Below are 23,256 nucleotides of genomic sequence, written 5' to 3' on the forward strand. Positions count from 1 at the left end.
CCCTGCTTCCACCCACAAATGGCCTAAATGTCATATGTGGGCACACAGAAACCCACCGGCAGTACTAAATGAAACAGAAGCATCAAATGTCTCACCAAAACTCTCAGTGACATCCCTTTAGCAAGATGTTTTTAATGGCCTCCAATACTTTGAGTGGATTTTATTTATAATAGTGATGCTAAATGCATTCAGGTAGTGCAGGCCAAGGCTCAGTGAGAGCACACCCTCACAGTAAGCAGTAGTAGCTCAAGGGCTTTTCCCTCATAGAATCATAGAATCATTTGAGTTGGAAGAGACCCTTGAAGGCCATCTAGTACAGCTCCCCTGCAATGAACAGGGACACCTACAGCTCCATCGGGTGCTCAGAGCCCCATCCAACCTGACCTTGAGCGTCTCCAGGGATGGGGTGCCCACCTCCTCTCTGGGCAACCTGTGCCAGTGCATCACCACCCTTATTGTACAAAACTTCTTTCTTATATCTGGCCTTCTCACATAAGCCAGGGCTGGGTTTGGTCAACTTATCTTCTGAGGACAAGATTTGGGTGTACAAAGTACACTGACATCCAACTACTTTAAATTTACTCGTTTGTTCCAATGATTCCCCAACATCTCAGCTTTTGTTTCAACACTACTTTTATTTTCCTTTCCTATCTATGTAGTTGGGGACATGAGGGTAATAAAAACCTCTAAATAACCAGGTGAATTCAACACATCTTCACTCACTGTTACCAGCTGAACTCGAGTAACTCAGGCAATTACTGAAAATAAGTATTCTCCATCACACGCAATTCCAGGCCTCAACTCTCTTAGTTTCCATATTAAACAATAAAGAAACACACGCATGGATTGTCGAACTTTGTTTTTATTCATGTAAGTAGACTTTGAAGGAGGAAAGAAGACTATAATGCTTTGCCCAGCAAACTAATTTTATACATAACCACAAGCAGACATATGGTCAGTCTGTAAAAATGCAAATTGTGAAAATCAGTTTAGGCAAAATGTCTCGAAATTGGAGTATCACCCCTTTGGGTTACTCTGAGCAACGCTCAGGAATACTACGATTCCCCTATTAGTTCTTCTCAACAAGCCAATCTTTCATATTTACATTAAATAAATAAAATAGTAACTGTATTGATTCAATGAGATTGTCATTAAGTGACAATTTAAATCATTATTGACTATCAGTACTAAAGCAATTCCAATTAAGGGAAAAGTCACAAGTAGGCCCTATTTGCTGGCAAAGTCTTAAGGCAAGTCAAAGCACTGCACTGGAGGAAGACCATGAACAGAAGAAACCATTAGAAACTATGCTGACCTCACCAAAGCCAGTGGGCAGCTCTCCCATGAACGTGAAGAAGTATTTACTTTGCTCCAATTCATTCTGATAATTGCATTCCATATGCATTGTTTATTCACATCGAAACTAATTGTCATATAAAAGTGTTTATGAGTAAAAAATTAGCCTAAGGTGCTAAGACCTGCTAGTGCTAAGATAGAACCATCGGGAACACTTTGCTCCATTAAGAGGTTTTATCAAAACATATTTTAGCTGATTTATATCTCTGGCATGTTAAAGATACCCCCAGTCAATTAACTAAAAGCATTCTGAATAACTGCTTTTCTGCAAGTTATTTCAATTCCCATTTCCATCTGAATAGAACTTGCTGCAAATCACCAACAACACATTAAGTGACATTTACAGTTCCTCAGCATACAAGGCATCAAACTTTGGGAGCCCCAGTCAAAACATCAGGCTGGCAATAGCTTTAACAAACACGCTGACGTTCATTAAAGGACACATAATGAGGGGACAGCTGGCTTTTCTGCCCTACAAGCTGCCCACCAATGTTTGCACAGGGCTGACCTCCATCAAACACACCATGTACCTGTGGGCAGGGTAGAGACTCCAGACAGCTTCTCAGGGAGGAGATGCCCGGAGCCATTTGTGACAGTGGGAAGGAGGGGACAGGCTGGTCCCGCACATGCAGGGACTGGCTTACATGCATGACCAAGCTGCAGGCCACCATGTTTCTCACTAGCCCAACGGGAAGCCGTTTGCCACAGTCTGGGCACGCGACGCATGGCTGAAATGCTCACAAGCTGCAAGTGGGCCATCCCGACACAACACACCTCCAGGGGACACAAAGGGTGGCTGAAACGTAGCAGTGATAGCCATCTGTGTGGAAATATGCTGCCGTGGTTGGAGGGGAGGAAATGGGGGGTAACAGTAAACCATGACCTTGAGTGCAAACACAAAGCAAGGCAGAAACTGTGCGAATGAAGCTTTCCTGCTTGCTGATTTAAACCACAGTTAAAGTGGTGATTCAAATCAGTGCAGCCCGCTGTTGTCTTATCCTCTTAAGTTCCACGAATTTCATTCATATATAATTAGTAAACTTCCTATGACGTGCCCTGGATTTTAGAGTGTATGCGCAGCCAATGAATGAGGCAATGAAAAACGTCACACTGCTGCTTTTCCATTTAAGCACAAGCAATAACACCAACGGAACTCAGCAGTAAGTGCCAGTAATGGGGAAATGGTAACAGAAACGCCTCCCTGCTCATCCAAGTCTTAAGCTGGGAAGTCAGGAGCAGAATTAGCACTGATTACGCTGCCAACTAGCATGCAGGTCTCCCTCACAAACGTCAAAGCTCAGACTGGCAGAAGCTTGCTAGAGCAGAGCACATTTACTCACAGAAGAAGAATAGGAGGAAAAAAAAACAAACCACCAAACGAATCACATCAGCTGTGGCTTCACATCAAGTATATTTCATAATTGCATGTTAAAATATGTACCCACATCATAAAACACTTTAAAAAAAAAAAACACAATTATTTTTAAACATTATATACAATAATGCAAAAATATGCCTAAATATGTATCGAATGCAAAAAAATAAACCATTTAATAAAATCTCCCTTCCAATGACACCCTGCTCTTCGATGCCTTAAAAAAAAAGGAAAGAGCTCGGTAAACAAACAGGAGTTACAACACAAACTATCAGACGAAAGCAGTGCAAAGCAGACATTTAAGAATGGAGAGGCATCCAATCCAGTTTAAGTTCCAACTGGATTACACCGCAACTGCAGTGTCGCCCAGCCTGTATCATTTGAACCTGGGGTTTAAAAAGTTCGCCTTGTGCTCAAGGTTAAGAGGCTGCCCTGGAACTCATTTCCATCGGAGCAAAAAGTTAATGATAATCCAGCTGAGCACCCTTTAAACCCCCTTAAACAGGGGTGAATTTCATGGTAAGCAAACATTTCTTGTTCTGTGTAATTCTGCCAAGCACGGAGATCCCACCCAACAAATAGTATGGACTAAAGTCTACCTGGACAGCTGTGGTGGGACAGAGACTTGTGCTGTTTCACAGTTGCTTTGTCATCTCCTCTTTCTGCATCCTTTAGGAAACTGCAGACAAGGCTCTGGGTCTTACCGTTTCAGCAAGTGCACCGTCTCCTATTTGTGACACTGCAATTTCATTGGCAACCGTGCTCCTATAAATTTCTAGGACTGAATGTCTGAATTAAATTAGATGCTTCAGTTGCATGAGAAAATGCTGACCCGGTTCTTACTTGGATGTGCTCAGGTGACTGACGTATATCCTATATCTTGCTAGAGTAACTGCCCGCAGAGCACAGCTGACTTGTATGTGAAATATAGCTCTTTGTAAAAGCAATCTGAAGAGGTTTCAGTATTGCCCCCTGTATGAGAGGTGGCAGGAAGCTCCATTTAAAGACCTGCTTATAAGGCACTGGTGCAGCAAGGTTTGTGACAAACATGGTTTTATGATTTCTCCTTTCCAACTATTGAAAAGTATGTCCATTAAATCAATCATAAATAGCAATAAAAACACATTAGAAAAGTCCCAAATCAAATGAATCAACTTAGTGTTGAAGCTTAATTTTTAACAGTCCCACTTCAGTGCACACTCTAGGTTCTGCATGGTTGGTTTTTTTAAACTCACCGTTGGCTCATGCTCACCCTTATATTACAAAAGCCCCCCAACAAAGACGCAATGGGCTGAATATCTTCCACTATGGACTGAATATCTCCTACAAACAAGAAATTTTCAGATGACATGATGAAGTTACATGTTAGGCTTACAAATAACGAACAGATAAAAACATAGGGGCATATACTGCCTTACCCACTGTACATACCTATGTAAAGCTTTTAAAGAATAAGAATATACACAAAATATACACTCAATTTGCAAAGTAAAACAGCCCTCAACATCTGATATTTTACAGAGTTGCACATTCCTTCTATTAAAATTCCACACATGGAAGTATTCCTGTGCCAGATCCTCTTTGTAAGCGATATGATCACTTCAAGGGAAATTAGTTCTTCATGTATATGTAAGAGAAGCAAGAAAAATCTCAGCCTCTAGTCATCACTGTCACTCCCAGATTCACTCAACTGCAAGTCATTTCCTATGGGAAACAAAAACAACAAAACACAAGAAGTGGGTAGGCACATTTAATTGCAATCAAACCAAAGTACAGCCACACGTACACTAGAAGATATAAATAAGCACAAGAAGTGAATGCAAATGCCATCTCTGTTTAAGGGAATTGTTCCCCATGCCCAAGAGCATTAAGAACTGCACAGGGCTCACACACAGCCTGATCCAGGTCCAACAGAACCACCTAATCTGCTCCCCAGTGGGAGGACAGCACTCCCTTTGCTAGCAGCTGCAGAAGGCATTCCACAGCCTCCACCCACCAAGCTCCTATATGCAGCTCTGGGACCAGGCACTGAGGAATTCCCTGGCTTTCTTGACCTTGTTAAAAAATAGACTTCTTTGTTTTAAGGAAGATTGGGCAGCCAATGTAAGGTCTCCACATGTCAGTAAGCCAGAAATAATGTTAGAGCCGTTGCAACTCAAAGCTATTGGCTGAAATCAGCTGATACAGGGCGTGAAGGTTAAGGAAGGCCAAGGGCAGCCCTCCAAAGTGCAAAGAGAGATCCAACACAGGAAGGACCGGAAGTGGATCAAACCTACAGTCTTAGAGCCTGTCTTGCAGAGCACTTGTAATCTGGGGAGGTGGATGGGGTAAAAGTGTGCAATAATCACTCTCGAGTTCCGGTTACTGAACCGAGCCCTTTGGGTGCTCTTCCAAGACGCTGTTCCAAACACAAATCCTCTGCAGAGCAGCCTCACAACAGCTACACCCTAGATTTCTTCATCTGTTTTCCTCTTTTGGGGAAATCAGGGCAGAAATCACTGCATGAAAAAAAAGGAGCTACCTCAACAGCTCCCAAATCCTACATGGGTCAGAGACTTCCAGAAATTCAATGACCTATGCAGTATTGCAGCCTTGGCCCAAAAGAAGCAGGGAAGAAGCAGCTCACAAACAGAAACAGGGACATGGAAAGAGTCCTGCTGACTTTGCTGAACTTTGGATTTCAGTCATGTGTCACCTCAGGCATTCACTACTGTCAGGAACACTGTCTGGCTTTGCCAGTTTTCCAGTAAGCCTTTTCCGTATCATCTGTATAATACCTGAAGTTGTCTTTCTGAACCTGGAAACCCTACACTTATCTGCATTTGAACTCTACCAGTTCTCTTTGTGTGGATTCCAAGAGATGTACTCAAACATGCCTCTGGAGAAATTAAAAAAAAATCATGATAAATAAGTTATGGTTCTTGTAAATGTAGTATTTTAACTCCACTGAACCTGATCCAGCATAAAGCCTAATCTGTGTTTTCACGTTAAAGTAATTCTTATCCTCCGGTGCACCATATCCACCTGCAGTAATGTTCTGCTGCCCACTCTTTCCACTTGGAAAGTGGAAACTCAGCATGGTCAACAGGGGTCACCATGCTGATGCCCACAGGTTTTAGACCAGACCGAAGAAATCTCCACAGCTTCAGACACATCTCAGCCTCCTCTTAACAAAAATATATAAAATCTGTCCACGTACTTCGTTCAGCCAATGCACCTCTCTGGGATTACTGTTGGGCAATGTGTACTTCATGGAGCTAGCTTAACACGCTAAATAAGTAGTCTCAAGCAGTTTCCCAGAGTAATAAGACAGAAGCCTTTACTTACGCAGCGTGTTCATGAGCTGATTGCTTCCTTGTGGCCTGCTGGTGCCGTTAGCAACAGCATTCCTATTGTTATACTGCTGGTGAGGTGGCTGGGAAGGGGAAACATGTGCTAGCTCTTCCCCCTCACTGCTGGAGCTTTCATCTTCACTTCCAGATGAGCTTTCTGAGTTCGATGAGCTGCTTCCACTGCTGCTACTCATCTGCTCAATAATTTCAACCTCCGCTCTCAGCTCTGAAATAAAAGGACATTCATCTGGTTGGAAACATGAATAAGGCCTCATGGAATTTGGGAAAAGAATATGAAAATGCAATAGTTTTGTCAAGTACAATTTATAACATCAAAGTAGCTCGTATGAAAGAGAGAGTCGGGAAAGAAAAAACAAACCATCCTGACATTTTTTCAACCCAGTTGTTGCAGCTGAATTTGAAGAACAGCAAAGTTCAGTGCCACAAAACCTGCATTTCTGCTATTACTGTTTATAAACTTCACACTTACAAAAGCACTTCCTGCTTCATTATTTTCCCACAAGTGTCTACGCTTTATATACAAACTAAACACGTTTCCTCATTGAGCATTACAGGCCAAAAGTAAGCCCTTTTTTTTTTTTAAAGCATTTAAACATGCAGGATTATAAATTCTGGTAGAAGTCAGTGACACTTAGGCTTCTGGTAAATGCAAAGAGAGAGAGAAAGCATAGGCATATGACCACAACAGAAACTGCCTTGACTTAAGATAGCGTATGAAACTGCTCCAGCACAAAGTCACACAGCTCATTTTAAAGAAACTCGTGAAGCAGATAAATGACATCAGGTAATTCAGCAGTAGGACAGACAAGAACAGATGAGAACCTTCACACGCCGGGGAGCGGTGACAGTACATTAACCTGCTATAGAGCCAACGAGTAGCCAGAGAAAATGGACTACTCTGAAACCAGGAAGTAATTCAAGTCAGTCACACCTTGCTTTATGGTTACCAGCGTAAAGAAATAGTGGAATACCATGACAGCCTCATCAGCAAGAGTTGGTGCTGGCTGAACAACCAGTTACTAAGCAGACACTAAGATAAGTCACAAACCATTCCACGTTGTTAAATTTGTTGTAATTACAAACCCTGTTAGAGGAATCTTTTTTTGTATCTACCCACGAAGCTGACTATCTAACTACTTACTTCATGTAGGAAGGCTTCCAGGAAGGAACAGTATTCACACGTGTTATTCAAAATACAAGAAACCATCAGAGTTTAGGCTCTCATTGCACTAGCAGTTCTACACCCACAAGGTAAGAACTCAGTGCTTGCTCTGGAGAACTCAAAAGCTAAAGAGACAAGGATGAAAGAAGATACAACACAAGTATAATTGTGCCTACACAACAAATGAAGACACCAGGGGTAATTTACCTTAGATCAGCCCTGTGAGTTACTCAGACTGAGATGAAGCACAGATCCTGAACTAGGGACATCCTTCCTGATATGGCGTAGCCAGAGCATACAAAGAGAGTCCCTCCTTCATGTAAGAATGGCACAGTTTTAATTCTTACTGTCTTCGGCCCACGCAGGAGTAAATCTGAGCATCTGGAACTCTTCTGTTTTTTAGTAATATCAGTTTTCCTTGGGCTGCTTAACACTTCAGAGTAACAGCTAAGTTTTCAGCCACCACGTTATTTGCTGGCAGGAGTTGCCCCAGCTCAGCAGGTATTGGTTTCAGAAATTAACTTTTCTGTTGCCCGTTTCGAAGCTGCTACTTTTCAATTTCAAAGTTCAGAGCTCAATTTCAAGTGCTATAGCTATACTGCATTTGTGACAAGGAAGGCGTATTGAAAGAGAACAACTATATCGCTAACTCCAGCTGGGTAGTTAGTGGTAATGGGGTTGTTCCTCAAATCTACTTCCTGAAGCTAGATCCTTGACTAGATCAACTTTGGTTTTGTGCTTTATTGTTATGCCAGGCAAAATTTACCTTTTCATCTTTAAGACACAGCATGAGACACCATTGGAAGAGGGAGGAAAAATATGCCATTAGGCCAACAGAAGCTATTATTTTGTACGGTAATGACTTTCTCCCTCAGGCCTTCCCAACAGTCTTACATGCTTTAAAAATCCATTTCGTGGCTGGAGTCTGGTACAAGTAAAAATCAGCACTGGTAAGTCACTGTTCTTACCTACCCTTATTTAACATTTCAAATGATAAATGTTCTCTGTGTTCAAGGCTAAGAAAGTCATAGGGGAGAAGTAAACAAGAATGAAAGCACTTTCCCTTTAAATATTTTTTTCCTAGCTTCAGGATATGAAATTTCCACATACTTCTAATAAGGATAAGAATTGTTAGCTGTAAGTTACAGTGTTGCTGATACATTGCTAGAATATTCTGGATTGTAGCAAGCACAATCATCTACAGACTGCAGTCCACAAAGCAAGAAGATTCAAAAAATACCTCTGTAGAAGGATGGGTGAGAATTACACACATATGCTTACTGAGGCAGAGTCTATGGTGGGAAAGCAGTGTCTTGGTATGTAGATGTGGAAAGAACATACCAATCCAGAAAGCAGCTTACAAAATAGTGGGAAAATAAGAAACAGAAAAGGATGGTGAAGCAATCCAAGAGATATTGGTGGTGAAAGGGAAAAGACGCAATAGGAAGTGCACTCCAGAGACTAAAGGAGGAAAAAAAATGTCCTAGCAAGAAGTTTGAACTCAGTATGGTAGGTGAGGAGAGAAATGAAGGAGGGAAGTGATGCAGGCTGATGGTTGGGAAAATAAGACTAACTTAGCTAACCCAGAGATGAGCAGCAGTAGTGGGGGGTTTCTGCTTGGGGAGGAAGAGACCTGGAAAAGCTCATATGAGAGCTTTGGATACAAGGAGGGAAAGGGATGACATGTTGGCTGAAGCAGTAAGGTAAAGTACAAAAGCCATTTTCTAATCAACATTCATAGAGGCTGTTCTACTTCCTTCCAGGTGCGTTGAGTCTAGAATTCTAAATGTCTCTTCTCTGGGAAGATGAGAAAAAAGTAATTGTTTACACTAATGTGGCTGAGCCAATGATGACACCAGAACCTTGCAGGAAAAAAATGGCCTGCTTTGAAAATGTCAGATTTTGCATTTTTCAATTTGCCTGTCATGCTTAGTGCAATCACGGGTATTGAAGCCTCAGCTAAATGCTTCTTTGCAGTGCCTCCAATTAAAATAGCTGTGTGTTACCTGTACCTACACACTAAGCTAAACAATGAAAAAGTCAGACATTTCCTAGACCACTTTTTGCTCCTCAAGATCAGGCTCCTCATGTTGATGAGCCTTTAAGGCTTAAAAGATGACAAGAGTCAGGATGTGCAGCAGCTAGCTTTAAGAAAGCTTTTCATACGGTGTGCTTTTGAACGTCTGCCTTAATTGAGTCTACATCATCTGAAAAGGCTGACGTTGCCAGGGGAATCTTTTGCATCTCTAATGTTACAGCTGTAGGTTTACTTCCAAGGAAAGAAAATGGCTTACTGTTTTATATTGACAGTCCATGCAGTTTTTAAAGTAAATAATAATAATAATTCAACAGCCTTTTTCAGCAGGGCTCTTTTCTCTGTGTATTTTATACTAAATACCTTAATCTCTTCCAGTAATCGTGGCTAAGGGTTCCTGCCTCTTCATTCAAAACCAATAGGCCATGCAGGATTTTTAACTAAAGCCCTAACCTTGGGCTGCGAGAATACCACAGGCTTTTGGAAATAATGCCATTCAGCACCAGGGAGAACAAGGCTGTATGTTCATAGCAGAATACTCACTGTTAATAATGGTATGCAAGCTGGAGAGAAATCAACTTGATATTGGCATTTTGAATATGCAGAGATGGCAGCTAGAAGAGGCAGTACTTCACAGTGAAGTGCAACAATTTTGGTCGAGAAGTCCTTGAGAGACAAATACTATTCTGTGGCATAATACTTACAAGACTACAGCTGCCTTTTAAATAAATAGTATCTGCTCAGATTTTTAAGCACTGAATCTACAGTTTCCAAACCAGATATATGTTTCTGTGTTTTTTCAGTTAATGCATGCTTTAATTATGTCAATGTTATTAAAAACATTTCTGTCGTGGTCAAATATGTCTCATAAATGCCAGTAATTTCACGTACATAAATGGCTATTGTGGTGCACCTTTGCAAACGTTCACTACTTAATGATATTTGATCATAAGCAGCCATGTATTCAAAAGAATAAGCTCTTACCCTCTGAGCATTCTGTTACTCCTTTCAGGCAGGAGGACAAGATAAAAGCTTGCACAGCAAAAGACTCTTCTAGCGCAGGACCCTATAGACAGCCTCCCAAAGGCCTCTTTGCCTGCAGGAAAGGACTGGTTTAACTCCCATTTGCTCTGCCTCTGTCCTCAAGCACTGCTATTTGGACAGCTGTAAAAAGGGATGGATGCAGGGACTGACTGACTCAGAAGTCCATTTCCCAGCTTATTTGTAAGGAGATCTGAAGGAACGCACAGCCAAGGGTAGTGGAGGTATGCAAAAACCTACACTGAGGTTGACTTAAAACTATTGTTAAACATCACAAGGGCTGTGTCTTACCACGCCCTTGAATAGGGCATCCTGGGAGCAGGAAGAGTCGTAGTGCCACAGAGATGTTCTCAACGACCTCCTGTGAGGATTTTAAGTTCTGTGCTGTGTTCATTAAAGAAGAAATATAACATTTCATCTTTATGTTTTTTGTCTCATACACAGGAGCTAATTCAACCACAATGAAAGCCACTGCTTGAACAGAAAGAACACAATCTCTTCACAGCTTAGAAGTCTTTAGCCATAAAGATACACATTAAAGGACTGAAGACTATCTTACAGCTTCTACATTTAAGTAATCTTAATTGTTTTCATTATACAATGGTGCCATTTTAGCCCTACCTTTGCCAAGTACTTTCTCATTACGTAGATGGTTTAGTAATGCTGATGCTCTAGATCAGGTGTGTCCAACCTGCAGGCTGCACGCGGCCTGGGGCAGCCAGTAATGAGGCCCCAAAAGATTTTAAACTTTTAATGTTATTATTTCATTTTTAGAGATACTTCTCATGAGTCAGTTGCGTGTAGCTCAAGTACAGACAGAGCAGGCAATAATGGAACACTGCGGAAGGCACAGTGCAGGGCTGACTGCCTTTTGCACCACCACACAAACACAGTCGAATTGAAACCTGCACGTATTGTGCATTACACGTGTTGTGCCACTTGGCATAACATAGTCATTGCCTAAAACAATATTTCAACCCACCTACACCTGTGTGTGTACCTGTGAAGATATGTATTTTTTATTAAGCAGACATTCCGGGCAGCCTGGTCTGGTGGTTAGCGACCCTGCATATAGCAGGGGGGTTGAAACTCAATGATCATTGTGGTCTTTTTCAACCCAAGCCATTCTATGATGATTCTATGTAAGTTTTCTTACTTAACTGTTAAAGTTAGGCTTGTGTTATTTTGTAAAATTATTTAAAAAGTTCACATGTTCTCTTTGGAAGAAACACCCACAATACTCATGCAGTGCTGACAAGTTTTCTAATTTTCAACGTTTCAAAAAGTTCACAAAAAGTATAAAACAGTTGGTGATTTGGGGTTTTTTTTTGTTTGTTTGGATTTGGCCACTCATTTTAACAAGTTAAACACGTGTCTTCAGGATGAAAATCAGCTTAGCTGTTCTTCGTTTCATACCATAGTGGCATTCCAAGTGAGACTTAAACTATGGCAAGCTCAAGTGATGGCAAATAATTTCATGCATTTTGATATATTGGCTAAACACAGCCCTGTGAATACTGAAAAATATGCATCTGTGCTTTCTGCTTTGAGAAAGGTTTGAAAATAGGTTTCAAGATTGCAAAAAAAAAAATTTTTTTGTGTGTGTGTGTGTGTATTTGTGACTCCATTTTCAACACAAATATGTTACCTGTGAATTTTCAAATGAAATATACAGAATTGCAATCAGACATTTAACTTGAAGACAAAATTTGATCATGTCTCTTTTCTAGATTTTTATAAGCTCTATCTGACCAGAGAGAAGTACTCCTCACTTCACAATTATACCTTGTTTACATCATCACTTTTTTTGGCTGTATGCACATTTGTGAACAAATATTTTCAAAGATGAAGCACAGGAAGAGTAAAATTAGATCAAAAATCTCTGATGGACATATGGAGAACTCACTTTGAATTGCAACCACTGTCATCAAACCAGACACTGATGCATTAGTTTCACAAAACCAAGGTAGAATATCCCATTAGTTTTATGTTTTTGTTGCCCTTTTTTTGTTTTAATACAAATATATAAAAAATAAAAGAAGTTTTGCTACTTATATAATCTTAACTATGTTATATGTGTATTTTATATGCAGCCCAAGACAATTCCTCTTCACGTAATGCAGCCCAGGCAAGCTGAAAGGTTGGACACCCATTCTCTAGATAATCAATGGTGGAAGTGATAATAAGTGCTGAACGGTTGAGAAACGCTTAGAAAAATAAAAAGAGCACATACTGGAAGCAGAAAGCAAACTGCCCAGTTATTTGCTCTCTTTCTTTTCAGCCTTTAAAGATTCTCTCTATGAAATACCAATTCAACACCCTATTTTTAGTACAAGTCAGGTGTTCTCTAGCTTGATTTTGGAAACCAAACTCAACAGATTGTTTGTTTGGAGGTACTTTCCAATAGAAGACAATCACGTGGCAAAACAACCCCAAAACTGTAACAGTTCTAAATTATGTGACGTATTCTTAGACTGCTAGAAAATAGTGTTAGCAGTACAGGTGTCACAACAGACAAATATAATTATTCTGCTGTAAGAACATGACCTTTACAGATTGCCATATATATGCAGAAGAGTGCCCCCATGGTTACGTATCTTATACATCGTAAATAAAGACACTTAAAATTTACAACTGATTCGGTTTTTAAATTGATATATAACCTGATAGCTTTCTCCTTACCTATTACACGGGAAATAAAAATGGCAATGCAGTTAAGGGAACTGTAGCTAACAAACTCTCAGACTTCGATTCTGTCTGCTGACCAGCATCCAGGTATTGAAAATATTACTGCTGTGAAAGAGTGAAACCAGTCAGCACCTATACAGACACATAGACAGCTTAGCTGTAAAAGGGCCACCTAGTGATTATCAAGAACTGAAAAGAAAAACAAAGCCCCACTAAGTAATTAACATAGACTGGGAAATTAACATAGGCTAAGTCTAAAGGCAAAAGTAGCTATATGGGATAAGGGAAGAGATCCAGAAAGGAAACACTAGTCAAAAGAACAGCCTTAAAAGAATATAATTGTGTCTGGAGCTGGATAACTAACCCAAGAGAACCAAATAAAAATCTAAGATCTTCCTCATTCTGACAGTATTAACTGCAGCAAAATAACGCCAGCATGAAAGGAAGGACTTGGGCAAAGAAAGCGAGCCCTGCCCACAGTGAAACACTGAGACAATACATTGCCTAAGCAGGAGACTCAGTTGAGGCAATAATCCCTTCAAGTGCTTCAAGGTACTTGAAGGGTAAGTATAGCAACTATATGGCAGGTGTAATAAAAGCTACAGAGGAGCCACGGTAATGGAAGTGGTAGGCTTGTTCTCTCCCTCATCCCTCCCCTAACAGTGCTGCTTGACATGGCACAGACTCCAGTTCTTGTAAAGTGGATACAGTCACTGAGCCTTTCAATCCCCCTGCTAAATGGTTCCAACCTTGCTCTACACAGGGATAACTATTTTTCCAAGTTACTTGATTGCCTAACTAGATCTTGGAGCAGCAGTTTTTGTTGCCGTTGCCTAAGACACCCATACTCAGCCTGTCTAGCATTCAGCTGCAGTAACTTCTACCTTCTGAATTCATGCTTCTTTTGTCATCTTTCCAGATCAGAGAAATAGTTTGGAAAAAGAGAAAATTATTTACAAGGAGGAAGCTCTCTCATATCAGAAAACACTGCAGTATAAATACCTATATGCTGGCAGAAGAGAATAGATAATTCACCTTTAGGATGAGATGTAAAGACAACAAACCAACTGTCAAGAACCAGCTTCTAATCCCTGAACATTCTAACATGTTTTTATACATTGTAAGTCACAGTTTTTATTAAAAAGAAAAATAATCCAAACCCAGAAGTTACACACCCTTCTTTACCTCTCTTAATGTCATCCAGTTGAGGCTCAGGTGAAGGATTATCTTTCAAAGGAGAAGTTTTAGGTCCAGTTGCTGGCTTGGTTGGGGCTCTGAACTGTGGAGGAGGTTGAGATGCTCGGGCAGACTGTTGTTCTATTCGGGCTTGGATCTTACTGCTGCCCTCTGCTCTGAAACAACAACCAGAGACATTGAGCACTACTGTGCATCTGTGTTCAGCTTTTTCAATATCCCTGTGCTAATGCATGATGTGTGGCTTCCTCAGAACAGCACTCTATGTTGTTTCATTAAGCTGAGCAGTGAGTGACAGGTTTCTGTATGTAACACGTGCTTTTGGCAGCAAATATGCCTACTGCAACATCCTTAAAAATGCGTTTTCAAACTCAGATGTGTTCCATTGGTGCCAAATTCACCAGCTGAAGAATAATAAAGGTTTTCATTTAGCAATCAATATTCGTAATCTTAGAAAAGCATTAGCAAACATACTCATTTAAATCAACTATATGATTTAAAAAAAATCACTCATAACAAAATCCTGCTTAACACTACCATAGCAAAATGAATGTTTTTCTCACTTGCAATTGTACATTCTCAAACTGAACTCTCTCAGAGGTCAACCTGACTGCAGCAATATGTTTTGCTGATAAATACAGCATGCATTTCCCATTTTTCATTCATTTACTATTATCCCTTAAAAAAAAAACCAAAACCACCAAAAAACAGTTTAATATATTTCCTTAGCGGGAAATTGTCTACAAGATAATGCCATGCTTAGCTGTTCAATTCCAATCAGGTGTTATTTCCTTTTCTGAATCGATGCTATTCAGACTGTAGAACAGTCGATATCCTTGGAAGAAAAAACATACTCAGGTCCCTCTGTGACACACCATAATGAGGTTAAACTATGGGGTGTATTTATCACACAGCAACAAAGCCTTTGGAAATATGTCTCTATGTAGCATAGCGTGGAAACAGTTTACACGTATAATAAGAACACAGTTTTGGTTGAAGAGGGTCCCAGCTCAGTAATATGACACTTTGTGCTTGCAAGCTATTCCCACACAGAAACAAGTTGAACCAGCCCATGTGGAACTTCCTGGGACTTCACCTAAACATCTTCTGGTATCTGACCCACTGCATTTAGCTCTAATTAAACAAGGTGTGTGCTACAGTGAATCACTGATGAAACCATGAAAACTAGGCATGGACTCACCTCTATCTCATGAAATACAGCCTTTACATATCACATCAATACATTTTACATAGACATTTATGAGAAAGTTTTACTCAGAGGATGGTGAGGCCCTCGCACATGCTGTCCGAGAAGCTGTAGAACCCTGAAGGTGCTCAAGGCCAGGTTGGATGGGACCCTTGGCGGCCTGGTCTGATGGCTGGCAGCCCTGTCCACAGCAGGTGGGCTTTAAGGTCCCTTCCAACCCAAACCATTCTATAATTCAGTGATTCATTTGATGAGACTGTGATTTAGAGTAGAAGTGGAGATCTGGGGACATACTCACTATCTCATGTGAAAGGTAAAAGCAAAACACCATTTCCAGTATTAATTATGCTCTTGAAACTACAGAACATATGTAGACAACATGCAGTTTCTCCTCTAGGAATGTAATCAGGATGTTAATACTAAAAACTTTGCTCCCACAGTGCCCACAGGTTGTTAAAATTGAAGTAGCCATGAAAAAAAAAAAAAAAGCCACTTCTGAGATAGAATACTGAAGGACTTAAAAAAAAAAAATCACCATTCCTCAAAACATAGGTCCCCAATTTTTTTTCCTCCCTGCCCCTGCTTAAGGAAAGCTGAAATGTTTAAACCTTGACAGAGCCAAAACTCAGTGTATCCTGAACAGCATACTGTACACAAGCCCTCCCGGTACTCCTTTGGCTCCTCTCTGCCTTAAGCTTCATCTGGAATTATCAGCAGGATTTGAATTGCTGGGAATCTAAATCTCATCTGTATGCGCTCCTATCCAGTGGACAAGATGCCTTGCCTTTGAGTGACACATGGATGAGTAACCATTACTGACTCAGAGGAGCGCTACAATCCATTTACTTTTAACTCAAGGTAGTTTGTGGTAAACTTCCATCCAATTCCTAACAAGCTGCAACCCACGTTCTTATTACTTGTAGCAGCTAAAAGCTCAACAGTGCAGTAAAGTGTTTTCTTCTTTAAAAAAAAAAAAAAAAAAAAGTATCATACTTGTAGAATCGTTTAAGATCTGCTTCCTCAGGAAACTGCTTTTAGATCTTAATATCCTGTGGTTCAGTGGTGCTGAAAGAACACAATCCAAAGGTTTCAGGCACTTGCAGAACAGTGAGATTACTAAAAATGTTCCAGCTGCTCACTTTGTAGCATTTGCACAGCAAGGCTGAATATTGGGTCAGAGAGATTTCTGGCCTCAGCAATTCCAGGCAAAACCTCACAACCATTATTTCTTCCGTTGTCTTTTCTGTTTTTGTTTTTTCCTTTCAAGTTGAAGCTTTGGACTTTTGCTCCACTCAACGTGCCATTGATCCAATACAGTGATAAGCATTTCTTGTTCCTTAATAGTATATTATTAAAGTATCATGACTCCCACAGAAGCTGTAGGGAACAAGCCCGTAAAGCCCAACAATCCTTTTGACAGCCTAGTATTTTCATCATCTGTTTCAACTAACCAGAGATTCCTGAAACACATTCCATCTTTCAGCCAGCTTCCAAAGCTTCAAATCATCAGAGATGCTTCACTGCAAACTATAATTATGTCCTTTCAGCAGTAGAAAATTTACCAATTCTTTACTCTTGGATTCACGCTCCCAACAGCTACTTGTGTTTTTCAGGCAAGATAATTGGCTGTGTAAAGCTGATAAGGTTTAGTAAGCAAACATTACTCCAAAAGAAAAGATGATAATCGAGTTTGGGTTTGAAAGACACCATCTGAGCAGGAAACTTCAGCAAGAATTCATCGTATTAACTCAGCCCAGTCACCAGCTTTACCTTGTTTTCTTGACTTGAATGTTGCTACTGAGTTTTTCCAGAACATACTCCCCAGTGTCATGATTAATAATAAGCACACAGTCCTTCTGATACGGCCTTTTATTTCCTCTAAAAACAGTCATTGGAGGAGTTGAACCCTGGTATCAAAGAAAGAGCACATTTTTGTTTGGTTATATTACCCTATCCAAAAGTTTATAAACACTAAGACAAACGAATGTATTTCTTCCAACTAGGGGGCTAAGCAGTTAATAGTTCCTATTGAAAATACTCGTTCATGGAAAGGGAAAAATACAGTGAATGCAGTAGAAGCAGCTTCCTCATGGCAACATTATGCCTTTCATCATTTTATGTGCCTATACAGCGACAAAACACCTTCTCCACGGTTGCCCTTATTTACATTTGTTTGTTTCCCTGCCATTAATGTGCATCACAACAGGACATTACAAGACATACAGAAATAAGTTCTCAGCTACGTGCCCTCAGATTTCTCTGTAATGTACACCTAGCTATTCAACATGAGAGAAACGTGACAAATGTTTACTCTCATGCATCTATGCACATTAATGGCAGGAAAGCAAACAAAATCAGGAATACATTTTATTCTGTGTAGCAAAGAAAAAATCAATCAAATGTTATCAATTCAGAATGAATTTCCTGTTCCCAACACTGCTAATGAATAGAATATGCTTCAATCTAAAATGGCTTCAGGACGGTAAGGGTGAAAAATGAGAATTTCCAACAGAGATACTGTAAGATGTACAGGTACGATTCAGAAAACATCAAAGTCTCACGACAGCCTCATCTTCAAAGGCATTTTACATTTTTATCACTCCTACATTTAAGCGAGGAAAATAACATTTAAGGGAATAAAAAGCAAGTTGAAAGTCAAAGCCTGCTTCCTGTTGACAAATAAATCAGGAAGCAAAGAACAAATTTAACAAAAGCTGATTAAAGTTTGTTGGCCATCACTGTGCTAAGCAGGGACCTCTAAGCTCACAGAAGATTGTGATGTGGGCTGGAAAATGAGCAGAAATGGAAGCCCTTCCTAAGTAATCCCTAACACGGGGTTTCCAGATCCTGCTGATTACAGCACAGAAGAAGGTAGATGAAACAGGTAACATTAACCAGAGCTTTTTGCTGAACTCTCATGCTTGAGAACAGAGCTTCCTCATTTCCCCAACCGCGACTGTTTATCAAACATGAAAGCTGCTAAATCGACAAGTAGAAATAGTGTTTCAAGTTACCCAAGCAGTCAAGGGACACAAAACCAACTGCACTGAACAAATCATCAAACAGAGACATCCTCGGAGATCAGGCAATTTCAAAAAACAAGCTAGAATCTGCATCCAGCTAGCACACAACTCAGAAGCAAAGCAGGAACCAAGAAATTCAGTAAACCTTGTATGAGTGAAATGAGCTCAGAATTTTTCACTCCTCTTCATTATATTTCGTGTTTCTAAGGAGCATAAGCAATGCTTCCATGGAACAACATACATACAGTGGCTGCAGTTAGGTCCTGTCCCTCTGGAGCACACTGCAAGCTGAAAGCCACTCGTACACATGGGAATACAACCAAATTAAACTCATCAGAACAAAGATTTGGAAAGGGGCATTACAAGTGATGTCGTTGAACACAAAAGCTGAATGAACAGCACAGTTCCCAGACAATCAAAGATAAATACCATAGCTATTAATCACATCGTCGCCTGCTCCCAAATAGCACTACTGCGCTCACCACTTCTATTGACAAATGAAAGCATGCAAACTCCTACACGTGACCAAAGCCATATAAAAGGCAGGAGCAGGGGAAGCAGGCTAAAGCCTTATTCAGCGAGAATTATCACAGCACCATCAGCCACTGATGAAAAATCCCAGAGTGCTAGAATAAATAATCCCACAAGGACCGGAGATGCGGCTTCCAAAGTGACTGGTGCTGCCCTACAATCAGCAAGCTTATCTGCATCTGTGAATTCTTGTTTGTTAGCTTAACACGTAGCATTATCTTCAGCTAATAAACAAATCCAGTTCCAGCATGCAAATGCCTTTTTTTTTGTTTTGTTTTGGTAAGGCAACCACAGAGCTTTCAACTACAAAACAGCTGCATCTATAAACAGTTTGAACACTTGTTTTATTACTGTTTGACCATCATCCTCACCCAGTAGATATTTATGGCATAATTTAAGGAGGAAGTGGATGGGAAACTACTTCATTGTTGCTCACTAGAAAACTCCCCCCTGCTCCCATTGATAAAGCTAAAGGCAGGGAACCATCTGTGCTATCTGTGCGTGTTGGAAATAAACAAGCCTACAGGCCTAGCTGCAGCTTCTGAACAGCACATCCTGACTAAACCCACAGTTACTTTGCTTCTATTCCTTACCTTGTAGCACTAAAAATGGAAGGAAATCAGGTGGAGAGCTTCAGCTAAAGGAAGTCGTCCTTTTATACAAGTAACACTAAGAAGGAAGGAATCAGAAGAACCAACTGGAGCCCTACAAATAAGACCCTTAACATAGACTCAATTGCATGGACCTTTCCTCACAGAACGTGCTGCAAGTCTAGCTGCTCAAACACTAAGCCCACCTGTTTCTACAAAAGACTGAAGTCAAAAAATAACATATAGGGCAGACTGGAATTACACTGCAAATAACAGGAATGCATTCAATACCACAGATAGCATTCTTACCGGAATATGCGGCAAAGTGATTGTTACATCATCTCCTTTACCCACTTGGATCTCCCCTTCACAAGACGTATCAATCGATGCCGGCTTAAAGTCATCTAAGAAGGAAAACAACTGTGATTATGTCTCTGGGAATCCTCAGGATTTGGAGCCTTTCAACCTGTCCATACACACAGCCCCTGCCACCTGATGATAACAGATGCAAAATTCACTTCTTAAAGTGGAAGTAAATTACCAGACTGTGTCTGAAAGACCAAAGTAGGCTCCTCCTGCTGTTTGATGTTGCACACAGGTGTAAAACTGCACCAAGCATCCCATAGGAGTATCAGGTCCCAGACCCAGGACTCTGTGGCTCCTGCCACCTCCAAACCTGAGGACTCCATCTACAACAAAGGCTAATTGAGTGAGACCGGCTCATTTAACCTCACTGATGTTTCTAACTACTAACCGACATCTTGCCTTCACAACACCTACTTGAGAAAACACCTTGGCTCCCACCTATGGGGAAAAAAGGAGGTGCTGATGTTATTTCACCATGCTCCACACGAGGCCAAGGCTGCTGTAGATGAAGGATGGAGAGCATAACTGAGGTCAGACGTTGCTGCAGCTCTAAACAAAGCCCCACTTGAAATAACTTCTGCTGCATTGTACGGAATGCTTTCTCCCCCAAGTAACGCATTTGTGTTTAGCATATTTATTTGAACTAAGAACATTTTAACTTCAAAGTATTTCCCCCTCCATAATTCTGTCATGCTGATGAGCCACCAAAACACATAATGTTGTGACAGAGCATTCAGACAAAATGAGATAAGATTTCTTTTGAACAGGCATCCATTCCATTCTAGCATCTCTGGATATGAAGAGGTGCAGTCACTTTCAGAACCAAGACTTTTAATTACTGCATTAGTTAAGACATTAATACCTTAGAAAAACTAAATTTTAATTCCACTATGAAAAGCACATTTGCTAGGGAAAGAAAACAGCTTGTAATAAATTCTCATTAAGGGGACGTTAATGTCTAATTGAGTTTCACTTTGACAGCACAACAAGCAGAATCAGGCACACTTGACTTAATCCTCATGCCTTAACTGCCAGACCAAATCACATCTTTCATTTTCATCTGCGCCATCTATTTCTAGCTATTGTTTCCCACCTACTTCATGTGCAAGCTTGCTAAATAAAACAAGCCAGCTGTAGATGAGCTGGCGTCTTTGCCAAAAGGGGATCAAGAGTTTCAACGGCACAGTCACTAAACGAAAAAGCATAGCACTATCACGCTCCTTTCTTAGGTATCACTAAAATACCCTCATTCCAAGCAAGCACACAACAAATTGCTGTCATTCAGAAAGCTCATTAGGCACGCATGCTTGACTAGCTTTGCTGTAGATGGAGTGCACGTATGCCTCTCCAGCTGTACAACCCAATCCTTTTTCCAAAAGTCAAATGTTTTTAGATGTGTCCTTCCCAACCCAGTTTTTCAGCGCAGGATTTCATAAACATCACAGAAAACAATAAGGTTGAGGCAGAGACAAATCCAGCTTGCAAAATCCTCTTACTGCAGTTTGCATGAGGAGGATTACAGGAAATGATATAATGCTCAGTTCCCAGACAGATCACTCAAGATCAACAATTAGGAAAAAGAAAAGTTATAGCCAGAAAACCCAAAGAGATCTCACTTGAGTGTCGCTGCCTACAAATACAGCGCATTAAGAGCTCTTCTGAAATCAAAACACACTCTTTCGGTTGTAGCCTGAAGTGCTTTGGCTCTGCAACCCCTGGAGAACTCGATTATGAAAGCACTTTACGTTCTAGAAATACACCTCATCGCTATCTGGATACGGCTTGGGTTTAATTCGCGCATTATCAGACGGCATCCTCATTCCTTTGATGGTCGGGCTATTTTAAATCTTTGATTTATAGATGGGGATTTGCTGGTGCAGCAGAGCTGGCTAGAAGCATCCAGTGTGATATGTAAACAGCTACATGCACCAAACGTACGGCATGGTATTCCTCAACCAGGTGGAATTACGTACGACCGGAGGGGGGGACCACACAAAACTTAAGCAGGCAGAGGCTCCTGCTTGGGGAAATGGCTTTGCTTCAAGCACCGATCATCTTCTCGAGGAACAGCTCAACCTAGAAAGTTGTTCCTTCAGTTCTCACTCAGACCTCACCAAATTACGCACTCGCAGCCACCAGACTGCACAGCCAGGACTATGCATCACACAACAAAAATCTCTATTATTAACCGTACAAATTCCCCACCCAATCACAAAGCGACCGAAACACAACTTCAGCATTATTCTCATTTACTGCTGGTGATTAACTACTCATTTTAAGCCCTGGGCCTGTTTACAGAATCACAGAATCGTAGGGGTTGGAAAGGACCTCTGGAGACGACCCAGCCCAACCCCCTGCTAAAGCAGGTTCCCCACAGTAGGTTAGAAGGATGGAATAGCAGCTCCTTGGGGATGATCAGGAGACAAAATAGCAACTTCTTGCCCACAGAATTCCAGCAGAGGAATGCATTGAGCTCCTCTCCAAAACCAGCTACTTAGCGTGAAGCAAAACACATCCAGTGCTACGGAAGAACAGTTGGAATGATCTCCGGTGACTTCAAGAATGGCAGATCGTCCCAGCTGTTCTAAAACCCTGTTAATGCCGGAGACCAGACCTCAACATTTCTCTTACTCTTCTGAGTTAGCCCGTATGTGGCAACACTGTGTGAGCCTGAGTCACTTCTCCTCTTTCCCGGAAAGTGACTTACTATCTAGATCACAAGAGGAGGGGGTCGAGGGGTCACGACAGCAACCACCTCCATTCAAACTTCAAATTCAAACTGCGGCTCCTTGAGCTGGGCCCGCGGTGCCACTGGGGAGAATAATAAAGGAATGCAAGCGGCAAGCCGTCCACTCACGGTGGTTCCACGGAAAACTTCAGAGAGCCTTCACCCACTGCCTGCTGAGACCCCGAGGGAGGGAGGGGGGCGCTCACGGGGGAAATGGGCGCAGAGCGGAGAAGGGAGAAGGAAGGGCCGGCGGGAGGCACAGCCGCAGCGAGCGAGGGGCGATGGCGTGGAGGGACCCCCCGCGAGGGCGGCGGGGCGCCGCGCTGCCCACGCCTCAGCGCCGCCCGGCGGGAAGGGGCTGAGGGCAGGGGGCTCGTCCGCGGGAGGGGCGGCCGAGCGGGGCGGGAGGAAAGACGCGGCCGGGCTAAGCGGGAGGAGAAGGGAGGGCGGTGCTCACAGCGGATGGTGTGGAAGGAGGCCTTGGGCCGCCGCTCGAAGCTCTCGCCCAGCTGCAGCGGGTGGTCCTCCTTGTCCAGCAGCGGGTTCGCCGAGCCGTTCATGGCCCCGCACCCGCCTGTCCCGTCCCGGCCGGTCCCTTCCTCTCCTC

At 41.6% G+C, this 23,256-nt stretch overlaps 1 protein-coding gene across 1 annotated transcript; it reads right to left on the reverse strand.

Moving 5' to 3' along the window:
• Nucleotides 1–844: 844 nt before the first annotated feature.
• Nucleotides 845–23,251, reverse strand: EAF1 (ELL associated factor 1). Its single transcript, XM_001235896.7, has 6 exons — nucleotides 23,107–23,251; nucleotides 19,865–19,959; nucleotides 17,182–17,318; nucleotides 14,196–14,362; nucleotides 6,059–6,289; nucleotides 845–4,435 (listed from the first exon to the last, which is right to left on the reverse strand). The coding sequence occupies exons 1-6, from the start codon at nucleotides 23,207–23,209 to the stop codon at nucleotides 4,389–4,391; spliced, it is 780 nt and encodes a 259-aa protein (XP_001235897.4). The 5' UTR covers nucleotides 23,210–23,251; the 3' UTR covers nucleotides 845–4,388.
• Nucleotides 23,252–23,256: the final 5 nt, after the last annotated feature.

The sequence above is a fragment of the Gallus gallus genome, chromosome 2 (assembly GCF_016699485.2).
Source record: "Gallus gallus isolate bGalGal1 chromosome 2, bGalGal1.mat.broiler.GRCg7b, whole genome shotgun sequence".
NCBI classification, from domain to species: domain Eukaryota; kingdom Metazoa; phylum Chordata; class Aves; order Galliformes; family Phasianidae; genus Gallus; species Gallus gallus.

Coding starts and splice junctions, on each gene's coding strand:
- EAF1 (XM_001235896.7), bottom strand. CDS start 23,209: ATGAACGGCTCGGCGAACCCGCTGCTGGACAAGGAGGACCACCCGCTG. Junction 17,319..19,864: donor TCACTTTGCCGCATATTCCG/GTAAGAATGCTA, acceptor CTTTGATACCAG/GGTTCAACTCCTCCAATGAC. Junction 4,436..6,058: donor TCAGCTCATGAACACGCTGC/GTAAGTAAAGGC, acceptor TGTTTCCCATAG/GAAATGACTTGCAGTTGAGT.